This window comes from Mesoplodon bidens (genome assembly GCF_964165515.1).
Source record: "Mesoplodon bidens genome assembly, chromosome: 1".
NCBI lineage: Eukaryota > Metazoa > Chordata > Mammalia > Artiodactyla > Ziphiidae > Mesoplodon > Mesoplodon bidens.
The window spans coordinates 193,846,890-193,870,233 of NC_138176.1; the positions used below are offsets into that span (position 1 = coordinate 193,846,890).

At 36.0% G+C, this 23,344-nt stretch overlaps 1 protein-coding gene across 4 annotated transcripts in view; it reads right to left on the reverse strand.

Moving 5' to 3' along the window:
* MAPK10 (mitogen-activated protein kinase 10) overlaps positions 1 to 23,344 on the reverse strand; it is a gene marked incomplete at both ends in the record, with an annotated part of 170,796 nt that overhangs the window by 19,662 nt on the left and 127,790 nt on the right. For all 4 annotated transcript variants that reach the window (XM_081238356.1, XM_081238355.1, XM_081238354.1 and 1 more), the window contains one exon: positions 1,432 to 1,495. In XM_081238356.1, the coding sequence (XP_081094482.1) occupies positions 1,432 to 1,495 (64 nt within the window). The remainder of the gene's footprint in view (positions 1 to 1,431; positions 1,496 to 23,344) is intronic.

Consider the following 23,344-nt stretch of genomic DNA (forward strand, 5'->3'; position numbering starts at 1 on the left):
TTTATCTCTTATGGATTTTAATGGCTCAGTTTTGAACCTCCATTTTTCTTTTATGTTCACTTCCTAAGAGATACACATATTCTTCTTGTGGCTTTAAATTGTTACTTTCTATCAGTTTTCCAACTCTTATTCATCTTTTTCTTAGATTCAAATCTTGGATTTGTAAAACTAAACTTGCATAAAATCCAACATTAAAAAATTATTATATTTATTCCCAAACTTGCATCCATTTCTGGCTTTTTCATTACTAGAATTAAAAATATGTATATCTTCATTACTTTTTACTTTATAGCTTTTAGCTACAAATTATTCTGTGCCATTCATTCGTGCTTTGCAATGGTTTACAATTTATATAATCATCATCCTTTACAGGTATTTCTTCAGTTTTTCAGAATTTAGTCTATGTCCATCCTCCTCAAGTGATATTTATACCCTATCACTCACCTAATCATGAACCCCTGAGTGCCTTCTGGTCCTTATTTAGATCAAATCAAGTCTTTTTCTGTCTATCATCCTCATCTTTTTTTTTTTTTTTACTTGATCTACTGTTTATACGTGCTTATTTTTCCATACTCTCCAACATGACCTCTTGAACAGGGGATTCTCTTTACTAACTTTATAACACTTTTTGCTCATTCTTACCCTTTGGTTTCCTCTTGTATCTTCATTCTGGTATTTTCCTCAATTTTTTTTCTTTTCCAAACTTATAATTATTAATTCTTTCAAGTAGCTCAAATGTTCTTCCCTTCAGATCTCCCCTTTCTGTTCCTCCTCATAATGACCTAATCATGTGTTATAATCTGCATTTGGCTTTATCATATTTATTCTACTCTGTGGTTATTTGTTAGTGGAACAATTCTTCTCCACCTTGTCTTATCCTGACTATGACCTTGATCATGCAGTATGTGTTTGAAAAAGTTTTCTTGAAAAAAAAGTTAATTAATGTATTCATTCACTCTTTTCTTACTTTAAAGGAGAATAAGCCACTCAGATACATGAATTTTCATTTAAATTCTCAAGTCCTATAAATCAAGTGAATGAATTCATATATTCACTATCTTTTATTCTATGATGACTAAAACCATCTCAGGCATAATTTTATCCATTTTATGTGATAATTTTATGTACAAACATGGAATGTTTAATTCTAAAATTTTGAATTAAAGTTTGTCCTCCACCATGACAAATATTTTGACAATCAGTACTATTTTTTATAAAGTGTCAGTAATTAATTCCTTTCATTCTTGAGTAAGTGCAATACTGTTATTAGTATGAAAAGACAGATGAAGTTTTAGGAGCTTTGAAAATGGTCTAAGAGGATAGCACTTAGAAAATCATCTGTTACTAAATTGTTTTAAAAGGAAAAGCCTTAAAGATGTTTTCTGAGTTTCAATAAAGCAAAAGGTACACTTATTTAAGCAGTAGGGTCACCTTTCCATTCTTCAATGGTGTGTTCTCTTTCATCCAGCTGTTTGTCGTATATCTGGGGTGGGGGCTGCAGAATAAAAACAGACAATAAACCTTCCATAATAAACTAAAAATAACTAAACTCTTATTAGGCATGAGAATATTTTGCTATTCATTGATTTTAGTGGTGATCAGGATCTCATATAAATTGTTGAGTAATTACAGTGGTACAGAAGTTAAAATTTCCCCACAAACGTATGAAGGATTCATTTATATGCCAAATAAGCCAACAGAATCCAAATCCTGAGAGCTCACTTCCCAAAACCTTCTGATTTAGAATTCAAGTGTAAGCAATTAATATTCAGTCTTTAAAAAGCAAACAAGACACTTGATTACAAGGACCCAGAGGCTATTTCCTCCATTCACTAGCCCTATAATAGAACCCTACTAAAACTATCCCAGACTGATAAGATTTTGTTCCATTTTAGACCCCTGTGAAAAAGACTCTTTAATACCTCTCAACAGATCGTAGTACTAGTCCCCAGTGTAAAGAAATATTTAGATCTAATCAATTTTTTTGTGTGTGGAGCATCATAAAACATCTTTATACATAGCTGTGTGCCATATATTTAAATGGTTTAAGATATTTTCCCCCCTCAGACAGAAGCAGCTGCCAGCTGTCTAGAGAGATGGGTCACCTTGAACCCCTGAGTGGCCCCTGAGTTAACCCTCTCTAGGAGAAATGATGTGACAGGACCTTTAGTCTAACATTGAATCAGCATTCCTCTTGCTATGAGGAATTTGGATGTGGAAAAAGAGAAATTTTCACAAATCTAGGTGCCTTCCAGGAAGGAAGGTCTCAGATAGATTCCCTGACCTCTTCCTCCCAATGTTTGGACCTAGGGAAATCTATCACGGTGACATAGCGTAGCTCTAACTCAGCTCAAGTAACATGGAAAGAAAAAAATCTCTTGGAAAAATAGAGGTGAGAGAGAAGAAGTTGAGGAGGTATATTGGCTAATAATGGCTTCAGGGCAAAGAAGAGCTACAAAATGCCTGGTGTCATGAGATGGGGTCCCAAAATTCATGCTGTCCAACACTCCAAAAGCAGCCATTTTTTGTAAGAAACTAACAGTTACTCAATAAAGTGACTCAGGCCTATTAGGACAGAATCCCTCAAAAATGGCTGTCCTAGGAACACTTCGAACAATATCTTCAGAGACAGCTTCTGACTTCTGTGGGAAGTTCTTTGGCCTGGGAGCAGTACCCTAATACCATAATTGTTCTTCTTTACTGAATGCAGAATCTCTGGTAGCCTGAATCACAACAGACATGAATACTCATCCTAGCCCTAATATGCTGGGGCAACCTCACAAACTACAGAAGTAGTTGGACATGAAAATAAGACTTTGATTAGTCGTGGTAGGGCAATTTAACACAATACTGAATTACTGAGAAACATCTACTAATGAGGCCAGGCATTCCTTTAAAACCTGTGATCACTACTGGGACAGAAGGCTTTAAACCAGCTACTGGCATTCAGATGTGGCTGACTGTGTAGCCTTTACTGAAAGAGCTAAACAAAACAAGACCTCACCCTACCCCCATGACACTAGTGAGGACACAGAAACACGGATTATGTAAAGTTAAGGGCACTGGGATGATCAGGCACTGCCCCCGGGACCTGACTGAGGGAGGACTTTCTATCCCAAACTATGAAGAACTTCCCAATTATAGGAATATGATGATTTAATGAGTGAATGAGTAAAACGAAGTTATTTTTGAAAATCTGTGAAACTGTCATCTAAGTAAGCTAATGCAAAGCCAAACTCTGGTTATGTAAAGATGCTTCACCAAGTGGTAGGTTTTCTGCTTTGCCTCTTCCTGAGCTTGTATAAATCTGTGGTGAGGTCGTCGTCTAAGTGGGCCTTGTCCAGGTCCCCCGCAGGCCAGTGTGTACAGCTCTCAGAGCTCATGCCCCACCCAGAGCTCTGTGCATTGTTGGTGCCGCTTCTAACAATAGACTCAGCTCAGGATCCTGTGTGGCTGGCTTCTCCATGCAGTGGACTTTTCCATTCAAGTTTCAAAATTAAACATGGCTCAAGGGTATATTTCCTGTCAAAGTTTGTAAATGTTATTTTCTCTTTGCAACAGAACTATTTGAGAGAGGTTTTCCTTGGAGCTTCAGCATACAGCTGTTGCTGATGTAGAAAGCACGAAGTAATAGACTCTAACCACAAGCTACAAAGAAAGAAAGCAGAGTACTGAGTCCAAGATTTCTCCTTTCAATAAACCAATGGGCTGCTTTAAACACACTTGCATTATAGTTATGGTTGAAAGGGCTACATGTTCAGGGTTTGTTTTTGTTTTTGTTTTTGTTTTAAGAGAGGATTCAATCACCTGCGGTGGAAGAGTACTTCACATAAAGATGTCTTCTACATAACAATATAAAATAGTAATTGACCAATAATCCAAAGAGTAATGTCATATTCAAACACATATATATATGTGCTCAGACAGCAATTGTCAGCGTGCTGTGGTCTATAACACTCTCTGCCCCTCCCTGCTAAAGAGAAGCTAGTGGTCTACTGCTCTGTTGTTCCTTTTCCCCACTTTATTAAACAGGAAGGATTCTCTCTTCCTAGGTAACAGTCTAAATAAAAAAGAAATGAGGAGTAGGTATCATGAGAAGGACCCCAGAGAGTATTTTAGGAGAGTTTAGTAGATTAGAACAATTTGAGATGTGAGAAAATTAAGGGTGAGAAGAAATTAAGAATAATTTATGGAGAGTTATTAGAGCTTATGATTTGCATGCTTTTGAATATTCTTCGAGACTGGAGATTCCCTTTCTACTATTTTGGAAGATTTGGGCTCTACTTCCCTGATTTAAATTCTTAGAGGAATTTATATGGATTGCATAAACAATAATGGATTAGATGTGCTTTATATTGATGGCACTATATATACATATACTATTTGTTTCAATTAAATAAGATAAACACATGGCCAAATATGAGTCACTATGAGTTAGTAAATATTAGAATTAATTTATTTACTTATTAAATTCATTCATTCAATTAAGGTTTGGGGCACCTAGTATATGCTAAGCTATATTAGAAATTGAGATTTCAAAACTGAATAATGTGACTGCTGACCTCAAGGAGCTCACAATTTAGTGGGGTAAGACTTATGCAAAACAGATAATTAATATACAACATGATAAATAAAAGAAATATGTAGGTGGTATATGGGAGCAGAGTGAAGAAACTGTAACAAAACTGTAGCAAAACCTTTTTCTTTTAGGAGTAGGTGACACCTGTACTAGTTCAGTGAGCAAAAGATGTCTTGGATATTGACGAGATAAAAAGCGAAAGAGAAAAAGATGACTCTAGGCCACAGAAGCTAGAGAACAGAATGGTGGTGGTGGTAGTAGTTGTGGTGGTGGTGAGGTTGGTGGTGGTATTGGTGGGAGGTGTGCTTCTCTACTCCAGTGCATGTGCATGCAAAGAGAACTGGAAGCAGTTCTGTTATTATGAAATATAACTCATGTGGTCAGAAGTGACAAAAGATAAGAGCCGTGAATAGAGAAGTAGATGGGTCAGGGAAAGGCTGGATCAAGGATGGATTTGGTTATCATGATTGGAATGAAGACTTCTTCCTAATGGGGGAGAAACCACTGAAGAATGCAATAGAATGGTATAGCCAAATTTACAGCCGGATTGAAGAAAAACACAAACTGAATTCAGAAAGAAGAGTCAGGGAGCTGCCGGATGATCTAGAAAAAAATTGAAAAGGTCTGACTGGGGTAAGGAAGGTAAAAATGGGTAGAAAATATGGATTCAAGAATACTTAATAAATATTAATAAATAAAATTGGTAGAATTTTGTTTTTGATTGAATGTGATCATGGGAAATAAGAATGACTCCCAGATTTCTAAGCTGAATAGCTGGACAATGGCAATACTAGTGGAGCCAACTAAAAATATAGAATGGAAAAAGGGAAATGAGCCTAAGTGCTATGTTGGCAGAGATGTCTATTTGATAATCAAATATATGATCTGATGTTCACAGGAATGCTGTTGGCTAGAGATGTATAGATTTGAGACTATCAGCAAGAGGTGTTTGCTGAAATCATGGCAGTGGATGAAGTCACCCATGGAGAGTATGCAGGTAGGAAGAGTATAGGGCCGAAGTGAACCCCTAACAGACACCAGAGTTTAAAGGTTGACCAGAGGAAGATAAGTCAAAGGAGGAGGATGAGGGGGTGGAGAAAGGAACATTTATAGAAATCATGGAGAATGAGAATATTACAATGTTATAGAAGTGATCAGAGAGTTTCAAAAAGAGGAACTGGAAATTTCTTGGAAATGAAAGAAATAAAGCTTTTGGCTTTCAAGACACCAGAAAGGCATGATAGAAAACATGCTTCTGAAATCCACAAAGGTTTCCAAACCTCAGAATTGCCACCACACTCAGAAAGATCCAGGTCGGCTTTTGGTGGGGAATATCAATATGAGCTAGCACCTAAAACACTGAAACAATATAGAAGAAATATCTTCAATGCTAACATGGATATGGGATATGAATAAAAAAATAAACAAAAAGGAACTGCAGGACAGATTGTGACACTGAAAAAAACGAAAGAAAGGTAGTTATATGCTCTTAGATCTGCTCTCCCAACTATCTTTGAAGGTTTGATAAATGAAGAACACTCTTCTCCAATTAAGGGAGCCCACTATTTATTTTTAAATAAATTTATTTATTTATTGCTGTGTTGGGTCTTCGTTTCTGTGTGAGGGCTTTCTCTAGTTGTGGCAAGCGGGGGTCACTCTTCATCGCGGTGCGCGGGCCTCTCACTGTCACGGCCTCTCTTGTTGCAGAGCACAGGCTCCAGATGAGCAGGCTCAGTAGTTGTGGCTCACGGGCCCAGTTGCTCCGCGGCATGTGGGATCTTCCCAGACCAGGGCTCGAACCCATGTCCCGTGCATTGGCAGGCAGATTCTCAACCACTGTGCCAGCGGGAAGCCCAAGCCCACTATTTTTTAGAGAAGATACTATACGCTAGGCTCTTTATATATATCCTTATAATCCTCAGGTCAGGAAACTAAGATTCAAAGAAATTAAAAAAAAAAATCTTGAAGTCACATAGCTAATTAATGATAGAAATTTGACTAAAAGTTTAATTTAATTTAAAGAATTTAAAGAATAATTCAGAGGAAATAGTAATTGAGTTGAATCTAAAGTAAGGGATAATGAAACAGTATCTAAACAATATTTAAATCAAAATCTTTATAAAACAAGAAATAGAAAAATAAGCAAATAGGGTGACTGTATGTCTAAATTTGCCTAAAACAGTCCCAGTTTGTACTTGCTGTCCTTGCAGTTATTAATAGCCCTCAACTCCTTCACTCTTATAAGTGTTGGGATGATAATTATGTGAGCATCCTATATGGTAATGTTGAAACATGCATATTAGGGATCTAAGTTATAGGGCAATGGGAGGATGGAGAAAACACCTGAATTGCAGCATTTTTCTACCACTGAAGTCTCAATAATTGCAGCTGTATCCTTTCCTGCTCTAGGACATCATGTTAGCATTTACTTCCATTTTCTCCACTTTTAGGAATGTAAAACTCAGATTAAAAATATGGCTCTTGCCAAAAAATACATAAAAGAGTATAGTTCTACATAAGAAAATTGGGATTGAGGAATATGGATTTTGGGGGGCATTCTCTTGAGTTCTTACTGCTGGACTTGATTTCTTGATGAAAAGATCTTTTTAATCAGTATCTATTCAAATTCCTAATGGATTCTCCCAAGGTGGAAGTTGCTCTCTCTTGCGACTTCATTTTATATCATATATTTAAGTGATACTTCTTTACTCAGTAAAATGTATGAATTTATTCTTTCCTTAATCTTCAAGATAATCCTGTTTTCAACAGCATCATAGAATGTTAGTGGTGGAAGAGAGTTGAGAAATTATATAGTGCCACCCTTGTTCAATTTGCAAATGAGAATATGAAAACTCAGAGAACATAAGTGATTTGTCCATGGTCATAGAGTTAATTAGTGGCAGACTTAGGGATAAAATGTATGATTTCTTATAAGAAACGATGGAATGAAGGAATTCTTAGGGTTAAAGACGTGCTAAACTGAATAATTCAACACTCACAAAAGATTTTCATTAATGACAAATTTGAGCCTACCACTCTGATTTCTGCTCCAATTTTCTGTCAGTCTACACATGTAGCTAGACTTGGCAATTATCACCCAAGCAGTCAACACATATTCTGAAATGCTTCTTGTTAAAGTACCTTGGACAACATCAGGACCTCTACCCATATGAAAGAGATAAGAACCAGATATGAAAAATCTAAATTGTACATAGTTGTTCCTTTTATTCATCTTTGAGCCCTGAATTAACATTTTTTCCATATCAGTCATGTTCTGACCATATGATAATCATCAAGATGTTGGTGTTTGTTTTCTGCTTCTTTTATCCTAATTAAGTATACAATATGGTTTTGTTCTACTTTTTCTCTGTGTGTGTTTGCAGTCTTGTTGAAAATGCCAATGAAAGCTTTAAATAGCATTGTCTTTCTGTTTGTACATTCTCGATTAATTCAGCAGCTGGATCAAAGAAAATGATACTATGTCTTATTGAAACATGCTTTGTTTTTTCTTATTAACCTTTGCAATTTGAGGATTGCCAAAAGATGCGTGATTCAACCAAGGCTTCAAGTGAGAAGACTGAATTTTAGTACGAAGTTAAATCACAAAATCTGTTTAAGGAAACGTGCAAAATTCAATTTTAAATTTCCCTGACCCTACATATATAGAATAAGTTTTCCAAAAGTATTTAAAATTTCTGATGAATAGAACGTCTTAAAATTTTAACCTCCTGATTGGAAAATAAACATTTATATAGAATAATTTTTTATATAACACTAAATATGTTTGTTTGCCTCTTTCTTTCTTTCTCTCTTTATTTGGCTAATGACACCATTTAGTACATTCTATTTTTTTCTAAAACTTTATATTCTCTGTAGTACCAAGAACAGTTCGTTATCCACAATGAGGTTCAATGTTCACTTAACAGTCTTACCAACAATCTGCCAAGTTAATAAAAGTATAATAGCAATACACACAATCATCAAAATAATTGACTAAAAATAGTTATTTTTCAGAGTTACAATGTTTCTCTATTTTGTGACCTTACTATGCAGTCAACAATGACTTGGTTTCCAATCACCAAAAATTTAATTTCCTCTAAAAGCAGACAAAGAGAAAATTGTAATACACATCAGTTGATTTTTAAAAATTGCTTACACAGGTTTTAGGAAGTATGTCTGTGCTCTTGAATAGAAATTAAACTACCTAATACTACAGATGAAGCAAATGCCCTTTAAAAGTCTGATGAGTTGAAAGTACTCCACAATAAGGGGATAAAAGGTTAATAAAATCTGTCTCTGGAAACTAATCTGATTAATTATTCTTCTTTTCTTAAGTTATCTTGCATTGGGTCCCCAAGGAGGGCCCAAGAAGGGGATTCATGTGCAGGTGATCATTCGAAGAAGTGCTCTTGGGGGCATCCTGTAAGCGAGGGAAGGAGGACGGACAGGGAAACATGAATGACACTACAATTAATGACCTTAATGAGAACTGTTTCTGTGCAGAAGTCAGACTGATCTGTGTGAAAGAGGAAGTGTGAGGTAAGAAATATGACTTAATGACAACTTATGAGACTTAGGACTACTTATGAGACTGGGTAACACCACTGAGAAGTATTTTTCAGGGGGTGGTGAAGAACTGAGAAGCTTTAGCAATTTGGATTTGAAGGGGACTGAGGGAGGCACGTAGAATGACTCCTAGGGATTTGTTTCAATCACCTGGGTGGAAAGTAATGCCATGTATTGAAAGGTGTGTTGGGGTAGGGTCTTCCCTGGTGGCGCAGTGGTTGAGAGCCCGCCTGCCAATGCAGGGGACATGCGTTCATGCCCGGGTCCGGGAAGATCCCACATGCCGCAGAACAGCTGGGCCCGTGAGCCATGGCCGCTGAGCCTGAGCGTCCGGAGCCTGTGCTCCACAACGGGAGAGGCCACAACAGTGAGAGACCCACATACCGCAAAAAAAAAACAAAAAAAGGTGTGATGGGGGGAGGAGAAGAAGTCGGTTTTGGGTGACAGGGGATATGTGTCCAGTTCAAAATTCAACATGTTAATTTTGAGATACCAATCTAAATGCTAGTTATTGTTAGATTTATAGATCTGGAACTCAGGACGGCCATATGTAACAATGCATCGATCTGAAAGTCATTTGTAGTAATTAAAATTAAGGGTTGGTCAAAGATACCAAAAATTCCCATGGAAAAAAGAAAATAGGGCTATAGGAGAGGACTCTTGGGATCCTCGATTCTAAGGGAGGAGAAAACAACTCAAACAGCAATGGTGACTGGAGAATAGGAATGTTGTCACCACAGTAATCAGTGGGGAATGTATCAGAAAGGAGGACATTTTCAGCCTATTCAAATGGCAAAGATGCACAAGATGCCAATATTCTTTGGACTGGGCCTTAGGAGGGCACTGGTGATCTTAGAGAAAGCAATTTCAAGGTTTGAGAAATGAACTAGAGTAATTGTGAGTAAACAAAGTCTAATTCTTTACAGAAATCTGGCTATAAAGGTGGAAGGTACTTCCACTGCTAATAATGTATTAAAAAAATGACTTTGATTCTTCTTTAAAATGAAGGCAGCTAGAGCATGTTTATCTGTATAATCACCAGTGGAAACCAAAAGATAGGACACACACAGGAAAAAAAGAGACCCACACGCAGAAAAGAAAGACCATATGTGAAAAGCAACTGTATCCTGGGTTTTTCTGGACTTTGTGTAACTGATTCTATTACAGCTTTATCGCTTTCATCCTCGACGTCTTCAACATCTTAGTACCATACATACAAAGTTGATTTTCATATATTATCTAATTTAGTCCATATAACAACCCTCCTCTTCTAGGCATACAACTAAAGTACAAAGAAATGAAACAACCTATCAGTAAGTGGCACAGACAGCATTTAAACCCAAATCTATCTGAATGTAAAATCCATGTTTTTTGCATTTTTCTACCCAACTGTAGCTTATAATATAGTTCATGGTAATTTAACCTGTTGAAATAAGTACATTTAAAAGTCTTCTTAACCAACCAAAGCAACAGAGAACAACAGGGAAAAAAGTCAATGCTGCCTCTAGCTGGAGGAACCCTCACAATGCTATTAATTAGTATTACGGATATAAATTTCAAAGTCCACTCAATAGAAGGGCCAGTGTGTGCACTGTATTGTGATGCTGCCACCTTGTGGTTGGAAAAAAACAAACATTAAGTATGAGTTTATCATTTAAATCAAATTGCTCTCACTCACGGGTTCTCTACTTTGGTTGCATGTTGAAATCATCTGGAAGTTTTAAAAATGCTGATGCCTGAATCCCAACCCCAGAGATTTTTATTTACTTGGCCTGGTGTGAGATCTGGGCATCAGGATATTTTAAAACTCCCCAGGTAATTCTAATGTGCAGCCAAGGTTAAGACCTCTGTTCTAACTCCTATACAGTAATCAAAGCAAGTTTTGTCATTTGCCTAAGTATACTTCATGTGTATAGATGAAAGAGAAAATATTCAAGAGAAAGTAAATGATTTCCTCTCAGTCTTCAATGATATCTACTTCTTGGGAGAAAAAAAAATGTTTTGTGAACAGAAATCATCATGTGCTATGGTTTTGAAGAACAGGAACAGAGAGATTTGTGGATTATAATCAAAGTGGACACCAGATTTGTATCTCTTAATCAGATTCAGCCTTTGTCAAAAGAGAGGAGAACTCTGAGTTTCTTGAATAAGTCACAGAACTCCTTACAGGAACAATGGAAAGAGCACAAAACTCAAAGCACCCTTGACTCTGATACTAGGAAGACAAGTGACCTTGGGCAAGTCAATTAATTTGCAATGAGTCTTAATTATATGGAAAAAGTTTCATATGCTGCTTTATTCCAGAGGAAACTAATTTCAAATGTATAACAGGTAATTCAACACACCTCTCTTGAGAACTTGCAATGTGCAAAACATTGTACTATACTTTGTTACATTTGGAAAGCATTAATGTTGTTTGGAGACACCACAGCACTAAGTGACCAGAGTAAATTTTAAAAGCTAGTAATGCAAATTGTAATTATAATGTGAACTGAATGTAATTTAAAAACTTAATTTAATAATGTTCCAATAGCTTAACAAGGAAGTTAAATTCAGTTTTCTCTATTTTTCTCTTCTATTCTACAGCTTTCTCAGATATTAGGTCACAAATTTATTAGCTTTATGCTATCAAAAAGTTTAATCATATCTTGAAAATGCAAATTCTCTTTACTGTTCTTTGGAAGTTAAATTTTTCTATGGTTCTTTAGTTGAAAAGGCTGAGTAATTGCACCATCAATCACCCAGTGTCCAAGTCATAAATCTTTATTTTATTCATTTATTTAACATATATTTATTAACCAACTACTATATGCTATGTAATCCTTGAATCCTACCACCCCACACTTTAAATCTGATCATTTATTAGTCATGTTGATTGCTAGCTTCTAAAAGTCTCTTAAATCTTTTGCCCATGTCTATTCTCAGGCCACCATCAGTTCTAACCTATGTTACTACAGATTTATCCCCCTGACTTCCATCTTCCTTTTCTGTACTCCAGTCTCACTTTGCATATAGAGTGATCTTTCAGAAATTCAAATCAGATAATGCTGTTGTTCTGCTTGTTAAGTTTTTTTTATTTTTAATTGAAGTATAGTTGATTTACAATATGATATTAGTTTCAGGTGTACAACATAGTGATTCATAATTTTTATAGATTATACTTCATTTAGAGTTATTATAAAATATTGGCTATATTCCCTGTGCTGTACTATATATCCTTATATTATTTATTGTATATATAGTAGTTTTGAATGGCTTCCCTTCACCTTTAGGATAGAGTGCATGCTCCATCATGTTTTCCTTCCTTACCTGGTCCCTGTTTGCCAGTCCCAATTTCTCCTTAACCCTTCTCCATTGAGTAACCCCCAAAGATCTGCAGCTCTCCCAACCTTCTCTTGACTCTGAGTTTTTTAGCTCTCTCTCTTTTTTTTTTTAAATTTATTTTACTTATTTATTTTTGGTTGCATTGGGTCTTTGTTGTTGCACGTGGGCTTTCTCTAGTTGCGGTGAGCGGGGGCTACTCTTCGTTGCGGGCTTCTCATTGCAGTGGCTTCTCCTGTTGCAGAGCATGGGCTCTAGACACCCGGGCTTCAGGAGTTGTGGCTCGCAGGCTCTAGAGTGCAGGCTCAGTAGTTGTGGCTCACGGGCTTAGTTGTTCCGTGGCATGTGGGATCTCCCGGACCAGGGCTCGAATCTGTGTCCCCTGCATTGGCAGGTGGATTCTTAACCACTGTGCCACCAGGAAGCCCAACTCTGAGTTTTTTGCACAACCCTTTCTTCTGCCTTCTTTTCTTCATTTGGATAATTCCTGCTGTATCCTTCATGTTTCTTTTTAGATATTAATCCCTCCAAGGAGCCTTCTCTAATTAACATTACTGAGTTGAGTTTTCTCTATGTGCGTCAATAAGCTTAAAATTTGGACCACTTATCACTCAACATTTACTGGTTTTACTTCTCACAAGATTGTGGGGACAAAGTCTTGAGGACAAAGATTGTATCTTCATTCACCAGAGCCTAGCACTGTACACAGCATACAATAAATATTCAACAAGCCTTCTTTGAGAAGATAACATCTGAACAAAGACTTAAATGAAATAAAGGAGGGAACCATGTGGATTTATATCTTTATGATTAAAAAAAAATCTGCTGTAAGTCTCTTCAGATTTCCCTGGAAATAAAACAAACAGACAAGGGATGCTGCTATTTCTTATCAATACATGTATAACTGGTAGTACACATCTGGACTACATTTAAATGTTCCGTTACATACCCAGTACTTATATTTCACCAAATCATCTAAGTCAGATTCTGTGTCAAATACCAAAATTCTGTCTACATCTCATTCTCCACTATCAAACAACAACAAAATTTCACCATTTTAGGAAACATAATCATCATGAATCAGGTAACCATTTTGGGTTGGAGGGAGATGGAAGGATCTTGATTCTTCTTTTGCTTCCAACTTCAAATATTGTGCAATAAATTTGGTAAAGATAGCGTTAGAGAACAAGTTGTTTTATTTGAATTACTTAAAGAATCAGTAATTAATGCTCTCTAAGACTGTTGTGAATTACTAGCCACCTATTTTATATTATCTGTTACTGGCATTGAAACCAAATTCTCAACCAAACTGTCAACCACTTATTTTATCTTTTGTGGCAAAGTTGACTTGCGATCAATTAGTTTACGACAAAGATACCAAACAGAGGCACTCAGTAGGTAAAGCGGAATTTCTGCTCTCAAGGTACATTAGAGCAGTGGAGTCAGGGAGATAGAGCTAAAAATGGATTATTTCAGCATAATATGTGATATGATGATGGCATGTGGAAGGTTCTAAAGAAAAAATGTTAACCTAAAACTCTGAGAAGCAACAGATTTTATTGCAAGACTTTCCATGGCAAAAGGCCATATTAGCCTCAGTCATACATTATAGGACAAAAATAAGCTATAAAAGAGCTAGAAAAACGTTCTGAGTGAAAAGTCAACACAGCTAACACAAATATTGCTGAGTCAGCCTGTTAAGACCATGTGCCATTTGCACCTCTGCCCTACAGTCACAAAGCTGAAGCAAAAGGAGCAGGGGTATAAAAAGACCTTCAGCACTCGTATATCAATCACATGACTCAATAACAATTCACCCTAGAGACATTAACCAGAGGAGATCATACTCCTCTTGTTAATGTAAATGAGTAGAGTAGCCCCAGGATAAGAATCCACAATGAATAAAGAAACATAGTTACAGAATTAGAAACTCTACCAAGGAAAACTGATTTACCTATTCTTTACTGCCATTATAGGAATACTATTGCATTTTAACATAAAATTTAGTATTTTTTCTATTCCAAAATATTTTATTTAAAAATATACACTCTTTTTTGAATTTTTGAATTACATTTTATTTATTTTTTTATACAGCAGGTTCTTATTACTCATCCATTATATATATATTAACATATACATGTCAATCCCAATCTCCCAATTCATCACACACACACACACACCACTTTCCCCCCTTGGTGTCCATACATTTGTTCTCTGTGTCTCTATTTCTGCCCTGCAAACCAGTTCATCTGTACTATTTTTAATATAGTACAGCGTTAATATACGATATTTGTTTTTCTCTTTCTGACTTACTTCACTGTGTATGACAGTCTCTAGATCCATCCACATCTCTACAAATGACCTAATTTCCTTCCTTTTTTTTTTTTTTTTTTTTTGTGATACGCGGACCTCTCACTATTGTGGCCTCTCCCGTTGCAGAGCACAGGCTCCGGATGCACAGGCTCAGTGGCCATGGCTCACAGGCCTAGCCTCTCTGCAGCATGTGGGATCTTCCCAGACCGGGGCATGAACTCGTGTCCCCTGCATCGGCAGGTGGACTCTCAACCACTGCGCCACCAGGGAAGCCCAATTTTCTTTCTTTTTATGGCTGAGTAATATTCCATTGTATACATGTACCACATCTTCTTTATCCATTTGTCCGTCAATGGGCATTTAGGTTGCTTCCATGTCCTGGCTATTGTAAATAGTGCTGCAATGAACATTGGGGTGCATGTGTCTTTTTGAATTATGGTTTTCTCTGGGTATATGCCCAGTAGTGGGATTGCTGGGTCATATGGTAATTCTATTTTTAGATTTTTAGGGAACCTCTGTACTGTTCTCTATAGTGGCTGTATCATTTTACATTCCCACCAACAGTGAAAGAGGGTTTGGCTCTTCGGAGTCTTTTGTGTCTCCATACAAATTTTAAGATTTTTTGTTCTAGTTCTGTAAAAAACTTGACAGGGATTGCATTGAATCTGTAGATTGCTTTGGGTAGTATAGTCATTTTCACAATGTTGATTCTTCCAATCCAAGAACATGGTACATCTCTCTCCATCTGTTTGTATCACCTTTAATTTCTTTCATTAGTGTCTTATAGTTTCTGCATACAGTTCTTTCATCTCCCTAGGTAGGTTTATTCCTAGGTATTTTATTCTTTTTGTTGCAATGGTAAATGGGAGTGTTTCCTTAATTTCTCTTTCAGAATTTTCATCATTAGTGTAAAAATATACACTTTTTAAATTAAGAGTTTCTACTTTTTTTCTCTCCTAGCACTGATCTCTCTGAAAATCTTAGAACATGACATAAAGATTTTGGATCAATGCAATTTTTCAATCAGGTATAAAGTGCTCTGCTAATCTAGTAATTACTGCCCCTTCTACCTACCTACATTCCATATGCTTGGCGCATTATATAAGTAAATGTTCATGTACCCCTTTTTTTTGTGTGTGTGTGGTATGCGGGCCTCTCACTGTTGTGGCCTCTCCCGTTGCGGAGCACAGGCTCTGGACACACAGGCTTAGCGGCCATGGCTCACGGGCCCAGCCGCTCTGTGGCATGTGGGATCTTCCTGGACCAGGGCATGAACCCGTGTCCCCTGCATCGGCAGGCAGACTCTCAGCCACTGCGCCACCAGGGAAACCCTATGTACCACTTTTATACACAAGATGTTAACTAGAAAAAAAAAGTAGCAAATATTATTGTAAATTCATTTCTATTCTAAAAATCATGATTACATAAATTATTAAAAGACCCCCTTTGTAAAGAATAATAGAACTTTTTAAAGGATACTGAGACATAGTTCAATGAGCACTGGCTTAGAACCAAAGATTTTGGCTCTGGACGGTGAAAAAGTCACTTTAAAATTTTGTACAATAGGAATAACAGTACCCCGAAGTAGTGGTAGGGGTTCTTCTGGCTGGGATAATGCAGAATAGGAACATGGATGGGAAGGTTAAATAAAATAGTCAATACAAAGGTGATTAAAACATTTCCTTAATTCAATTAATTCTTTTGAAAACCTGCAGTGTGCTAGGAACAAGTAGTTACACAGATGATGCAGATGAATGAGACAAAACCCTCGTCCTCAAGTTGTTCTTAGAGTAATAATTTCTAAGGTTATCTGTGGTGGGGACAGACTGCTGAGGGGGTGGGACAGTGATTGTGTAAGGAACAGAATCACCTGAGGATGAAAGTTTATTTCTAATTAATAATTTGCTCACAAGATTCTAACATATCCCACAAATCCCATTAAGAATCATCTCTTATGAAACAGACTCGCAGACTTCAAAAACAAATTTATGGTTACCAAAGGGGAAAAGTGGGGGGAGGGATAAATTAGGAGTTTGGGATTAACATATACTCAGTACTACATGTAAAATAGATAATCAACGAGGATCTAATGCACAGCACAGGGAACTCTACTCAATATTCTGTAATAACCTATATGGGAAAGAATTTGAAAAAGAATGGATATATGTATATGTATAACTGAATCATTTTGTTGTACATCTGAAACTAATACAACATTGTAAATCAACTATAATATAAAATGAAAATTAAATTTAAAAAAAGAAAGAGAATCTTTTATGTCATATAGATTACAACCATTAGGTCGAACCTATTTCAATTACACTCACAAACTAAAAAGTCCCTCTTTAGTAACATGATGTGTTTTTAAAGTTTATTTGAGCATTTTCACATATAATATCCTATCTCTTAAAACCCTGTTAGGGCATTTCATAGATGAAGATTACTTGTGACAACTATACCACCAAAAACATCTTGGAATCTGTCATTCTTTTTTTCATCTTCACTGCCATTGAAATTCATTTTATCATCTTTTATCTCAACTACTTCACCAGCTTCTTAACTGGTCTTTCTTCTGTCATCACCCCAACCAGTCAGAAAGAATGGTCTACCTAAAACAGACATCTCTGGTTAATATTCCTACAGTCACTCCTCTGTGCTTCCTGACCTGGTCTCTTCCTTGGTCATGTTGAATTACCTCACACAGTTCCTCATATTAACTGCAAGAAGATGTCTCTTCTCTCCTGGCCTTGGAACACGTTGCCTCCTTTGTTCAGAAGATCCTACTCTGCAACCTCCATTTCATTTGGCTAACTCTTGTCCATCCTTTTCATCCCAGTTAATACTTTTCTTCCTCCTGAAAGTCTCATTTGTCTACTAAAAGATGGGTAATGCATTATTCTTTTGGCATCTATAGTACCTTGTGCCTCCTTTTCATAGAATTTACCAGAGTGGTTAAAACTTCTCATTTACTTGTCTATCAAACTTACTATATTATAAGCAACTAAATAATAGGAACTAGGTCTTTTATTATTATAATTAATGAATCCTCAATGGCCATATGTAATTGAAGCTCAATAAAAATTTAGGGAATGAAAGAAGTGAACCCATCCAAGGTAGGATGAGGCCTTGAGTCCCTGTCTAATTGTGGATCCTGAGTGGTTTCCATTGTGCTCTACTGTACCCCTATATGATGATTTTGGTCTCCACACTCTGTAGCTCTTTGTCTTCACCCATTGCCTAGAACCCCTTGGTCTGAGGAAGCTAGGGTGTTTGCCACAATATTATAAATTAACTCATTGCAAGTCAAATATTTTCTTTGTTGCTAAGCCTTCTATTCATGGGGGAGCTACTCATTACTTAAGAACTTCTCTGTGAGTGTATGTGCAAGAATTCTGGCTAGGAATAAACTTTTCTTTGTGATTAAATGGGATTCACAAGGCAATGGAACAGGGAATGTGAGCAAGCCTACTTCAGAAAAAGAAGTGGTGACAGATTGCTGTACCATGATGACAGCATTCTGGTGTATATGTCATGAAACGAAGTCACCAAAAATGCTTTCTGCTGGACTTAGTCCAAAATGACAAACATCTTAGATAAGAAATTTTCATTAAAAGTGCCTGAAGCATAGCTATTTTAACCCTCTCTTCTTTCAGAGGAACATGAAAAGAATTCATTTTTCGAAAAGCACATAAAGATGGAAATCAGATCCTCCCTGGAATTAGAAACTTTGGGGAATTTCTTTTGGTTATCAATTAAAAGCATTTTTCATAAACAACAAATTCCATTCTTTCACAAGATATTGTGGGCCAATATTCCACAAATGACCCTGTGAGTCCCAAATTAAACCTGTAGCAAGTTATAGAAGTGTTTTTTATCATTCTTACAACTGTCCTGCCATTCAAAAGAACATAATAATTTTATTACAGCATATACTCTGTGAAAGACCATAAACTTTTAATAGACTTATAAAAAGGGAGTGTAACCTTTTCAATATTCTGTCTCATCATTGCATGAATCCATTCTGCCCTCTCCTCACACATAATGGATGCCCCAGGGCCTAAGCAATGGTTCCACACTTGGGAAGAAACTGTTCACATCCAACCTTTTCGCTGAATCTGAAGGTTACCATGATTTAGCACTCAAGAACACTTCCTGGCTTCTATTTTTTCTGATTCTGCAGCTCCTCAAACGTCCAGTCCATAGATTTTTTATCTTAGGACAGTTCTGATGACATGCTGATTTCATGTCTATAGTTTTAATTTAAAAGTCAAAATAAACATCTTTCAGGTTTAATAACTGTTTGTTTTCACATGACCACACATTCATTTTCAGCATCATTAAGGATTGTAATTTCTTATTATTTCCCTTCTATCCCAGAATGTGAAATTTCTCAATTTACCTCCTAACCTTGATAACATAACCAACTCTAAGCATGACTTCTGAAACAAGATGGTTGATTAACTTGACCCTATGATCCCCCCTGCATAGCGAAAAAATTAGGCCTTTTTATGTGTTTTTGCTGTTCATTTGTTTGTTTCATTTTTATGTTGCAATAAACAACAGATAAAGAAACAAAAATCTTTGGAGACAAATACAGCAGAGTAAAATGGGTAGTTCAAAGGAAGTAAGTCCTTAACTAGGAGAAACAAAATGGAAGCAAGATATGAGGAAAGTTGGACCTGTCATTCTCATGAAGTCTGATCTTCATGCAAAACAATGTCATCATAAAGCTATAAAGCCACCTGCCAACTGAAGACTTGAAAGTTTCATAGCACAAGAAAAGAGCTAGCTACTTGAAAAGTAGACACTGGTATTAATTTCTGTTGCTTGAAGAAATGCCATTTTAACTTGCCTAGAATCACAGAAAACTTTTTCATATTTTCAATAAATTTTAAAAATCGTAATGAAAATTGGAAGCATAGTGCTTGGTATTTACCTGTCCCTTCTCCTTATATCCCTTACCTAAAAAAAGGAGAACCTTTATAAATGAAAGGGTCTTTCTATACAAATAAAAAATTACCTCAAGGAAATAACCTGAGATTTTCTAAGAAGTGCATTAAGTCTTTTGGTTATGTCTATGACTGATAGCCAACTCTAACCGTCAGTTATACATATTTTTGTAGCTCCCTCATCCAAAACTTTCTGTATCAGACTAGCGTTTTTTAAAATATTAAGAATTAAAATTGGAGGTAAAAACTCTAAAAATCTCATAAAGCCCATGAACTATATCCCTAGAAAGATATACACACATAATTATAAGCATATAATTTCAGTATGTTTTTCACCAGCCCTCAGGGTCCCATCCAAGGAACCTCTAGGGTAAATGAATGACAGAATAAGAAAGCTTAGTGCTAGATCGTGGGCTCAGCAGGGTAGGGAAGTGTTTCCCTCATTTGTGCATCTTTAACTCTGGAACAGTGCTCAACATAGCACACGAAAAATATAAGAATTTGTTATGTTGAACTGTGCATGATGGGCATGTGTGTATTGGGGGATTTTTGAAAAAGGAGAATGTACTTTTTAAAAGCTCATCACACAGTTAAACCTCATTGAATCTGGTAAAGATGGGACAGAAAAACATTTTAAGTAGCAAACCAGAGCAGATTTAGAAACTTGAACAGGGCTACCCACCAAATAAACATTACTGCTGGGAATAGAACAGAGGTGGCCTTTAAATTACAAAGTTTATATATAACAACATATGGGCCTTTCAGAAAATATCACCACCTCTGCAGAGCAGTATCAGTTTCTTTATCAATAAAGGTTCTATATTGAAAACACTCATAAGGATACAAGGGTGGACAGGAATGCCTTAGAACTACACTTGAACTTATATACACAGTACTTTAGAGGAGATTCTTTTAGGACAGACAAAAAATTGTGGAGAAGGAACAGTCTAGTTTGATTATTTTAGCAACATAGCAGGAAATATTTAGCAACATTTAGACAAACAAGGCAGGAACACAAATTACCAAGTAAGTTATGTTTCCTAGAGATTAGCCATTTTTATGACTTCTACTTATCTCAAGGCAAAGCTGTCCAACACAGATTCTCTCTTCTGTCCGACCTTTCTTTCTTCCTCTTTAGTCTTCCTCTTACTATAAAATTTGATAAGTTTTCATTGACAGAAAACCTTACAAGTTCTGATATTGACTTCTTTGCTTATCTCTTAGGAGCTGCTCTGACAGGGAAAAACATTACTTGTTTTCTTTTTTTTTTCTCTTACAGTTTGTGGATTATAGTACTTTGTGGCACCTTAGACAGATGCCACAATGAGTAATCTCTTTCTTTCCAGGATAAAAATATTAAGAAAATAAAACACACTCTCACAAATACCTGCTCCCTTGACTTAAGTGGGTGGATCTCATAATAACTAGAAGTCATCTAGGAAAAAAGAAAAAAAAATCATAGATTTGGGAGAACCTGACAGGACATTATAACTCCAGATTTCAGAGATCACCAGCTGTGGAATGTTCTAAAAAAACAATTTATGATCTCTTCCCACGTAAAAGAATTCTCCTTCAGTGCTCTATTCAAGAAATTAACAATATTCACTGCCTAAAGGGCTCAAGGTAATATATGAAAAGAAAAACCTGATCATAGGCTCTACCAGTCAGCAAACCAGGTATCTCCTGAGAATGAACTATTCAACTACTCCAGTTTTGATACTTGAGAACCATAGGTGTTCTGTGAATTCTGAACATCCCAATGATTTGAAATCAAGGTTTTTCTTCAGTAGAACAATTTGCTAAAATTAAAGACAAATGAATTAATGTTTGAGCAAAGTATATGTTCTTCTTGTAAGTCATGTAACGAGAGGGACCACTAAAAGCAGGTGGCTAAAGCCATCTATAACAAGCATTTTGACAAGCTCACAACAACATGGCATCAAAACAATCCCAATGTGATTCAGAAGATATTTTCACTTTAACAGTTGAGGTACTGGGCATATGAACTGTAATGTAAGTTATATTTTTCTCTAGAAGTCAGTTAGTAAACTGCTCACATTTTGCTGCTGAAAAGGATACATCAGTACAAACAAATGGAAATTTAGAATTCCACAAACAGCAGATATTAGGAATTAGAGACATCGATTTAACTTTAAGCAAGCAAATGAGAATCAAAAAATACAAATTTCTCTTTCTATAATTAAACACATAATTGGAGTGCATCAAATTCATATCCATTGTAGCTCATGTTTCTTTCTACTTATTTCTAAATTTATACACATTCTGAGTATAATAAACCTACTTAGAGTTCAACTCCGCACTAAATGGGTCTTCTGTGACAGATAGATGGCACTAAACTATTTCTCAAATTAAGCCTGCCAGGGAGTCGCAGTAGCTTTTTCTCAGCATGATGCATGCTGCAATAATAAGAAATCATAAGACTCAAAGAGGTAGTCCGTGTGTCAGGACAGATGGAGAGAACAGCTGAGAGAGGGATTCAGCCAATTTATTAACTCTCTGTGAGTAGAATAAATCATAGTTGAAAGAATTCAGAGGAACACTTAGTCTGAAAAGGAATTTAAATGATGGCAATTTTAGAATGGAGAGAGTAGAATAATAATGTTTCACCTTAAAACATCACTCAGTAACCTCTTAGACTTTCCAACCCCTAATAGAAAAAGGTCACCAGTGACCAGCACCCCAAGTATAGACCAGGCTAGTGATGAACACTTGGGAAACATTTAGACTGATTGTCAAATTTAAAACACTTAATGAATACTATAACATACTGTGGAAGTGAAATCCATGATATTAAATATTTGAGGTACCATTGTTAATTATTCTTTTCCTTGCTCTGAGATGGGATAGCTTGTCCTATTTGTGAAAATATTTAAGAGAACTTACTTATAATTTTTGATACTCTTAAAATGCTAGACATAATCTGAGAAATCTTTTTTGAGAATAATTTCCTTTATACAAGCTCCATATAGGACTTTGGGAAAAATTCAATTTATGTGTTTTATCACATATAGTGATATATCTAGTTGTAAATATGAAAAGAAAAAACCCTTTATAAGTTTTCCAAATTTTAATCCAAGGGAAAAAAGCATCATTGAAATGATCTAAAGAAAAGTAAATGGAGTTTTTTTTTTTTTTTCTTACTGAAAGTGAGTGTACTTAACATCAATAAGCATCTTATTACTAGTACCGAACTAGTAATACAATCCCTAGTAAAATCCCAGGTCATACTCAGAGACATAGCACCATGCAGTCTTTTTGGCTTTAATGAAAAGCAATGGAGGCTTTTTACCCATTAAATGTTAAGAGAAACTAGTTTTCTTATTATTTTGGTGAGATAGACTTTTTCTTCCCCAATAAAACTTTTAGATTACTCCAAAAAAAATTCTTAAATAATGTAAATGTTGCAGGTTATGTTTTAAAAAATATTTAAAAGGTCTTTTTTTTTTACAGTTTGAGAATTTCTATTAAATTTTATTTAATAAACTTCATTTCCAAACTGGCTTCCTTCTCAGGCTCACTAAAGGCAAACAAAAATAAAATCTATTAGCCCTTTAAGCATGTGTCTATATCCCCTGGGGGAAATCAGGGAACAAAA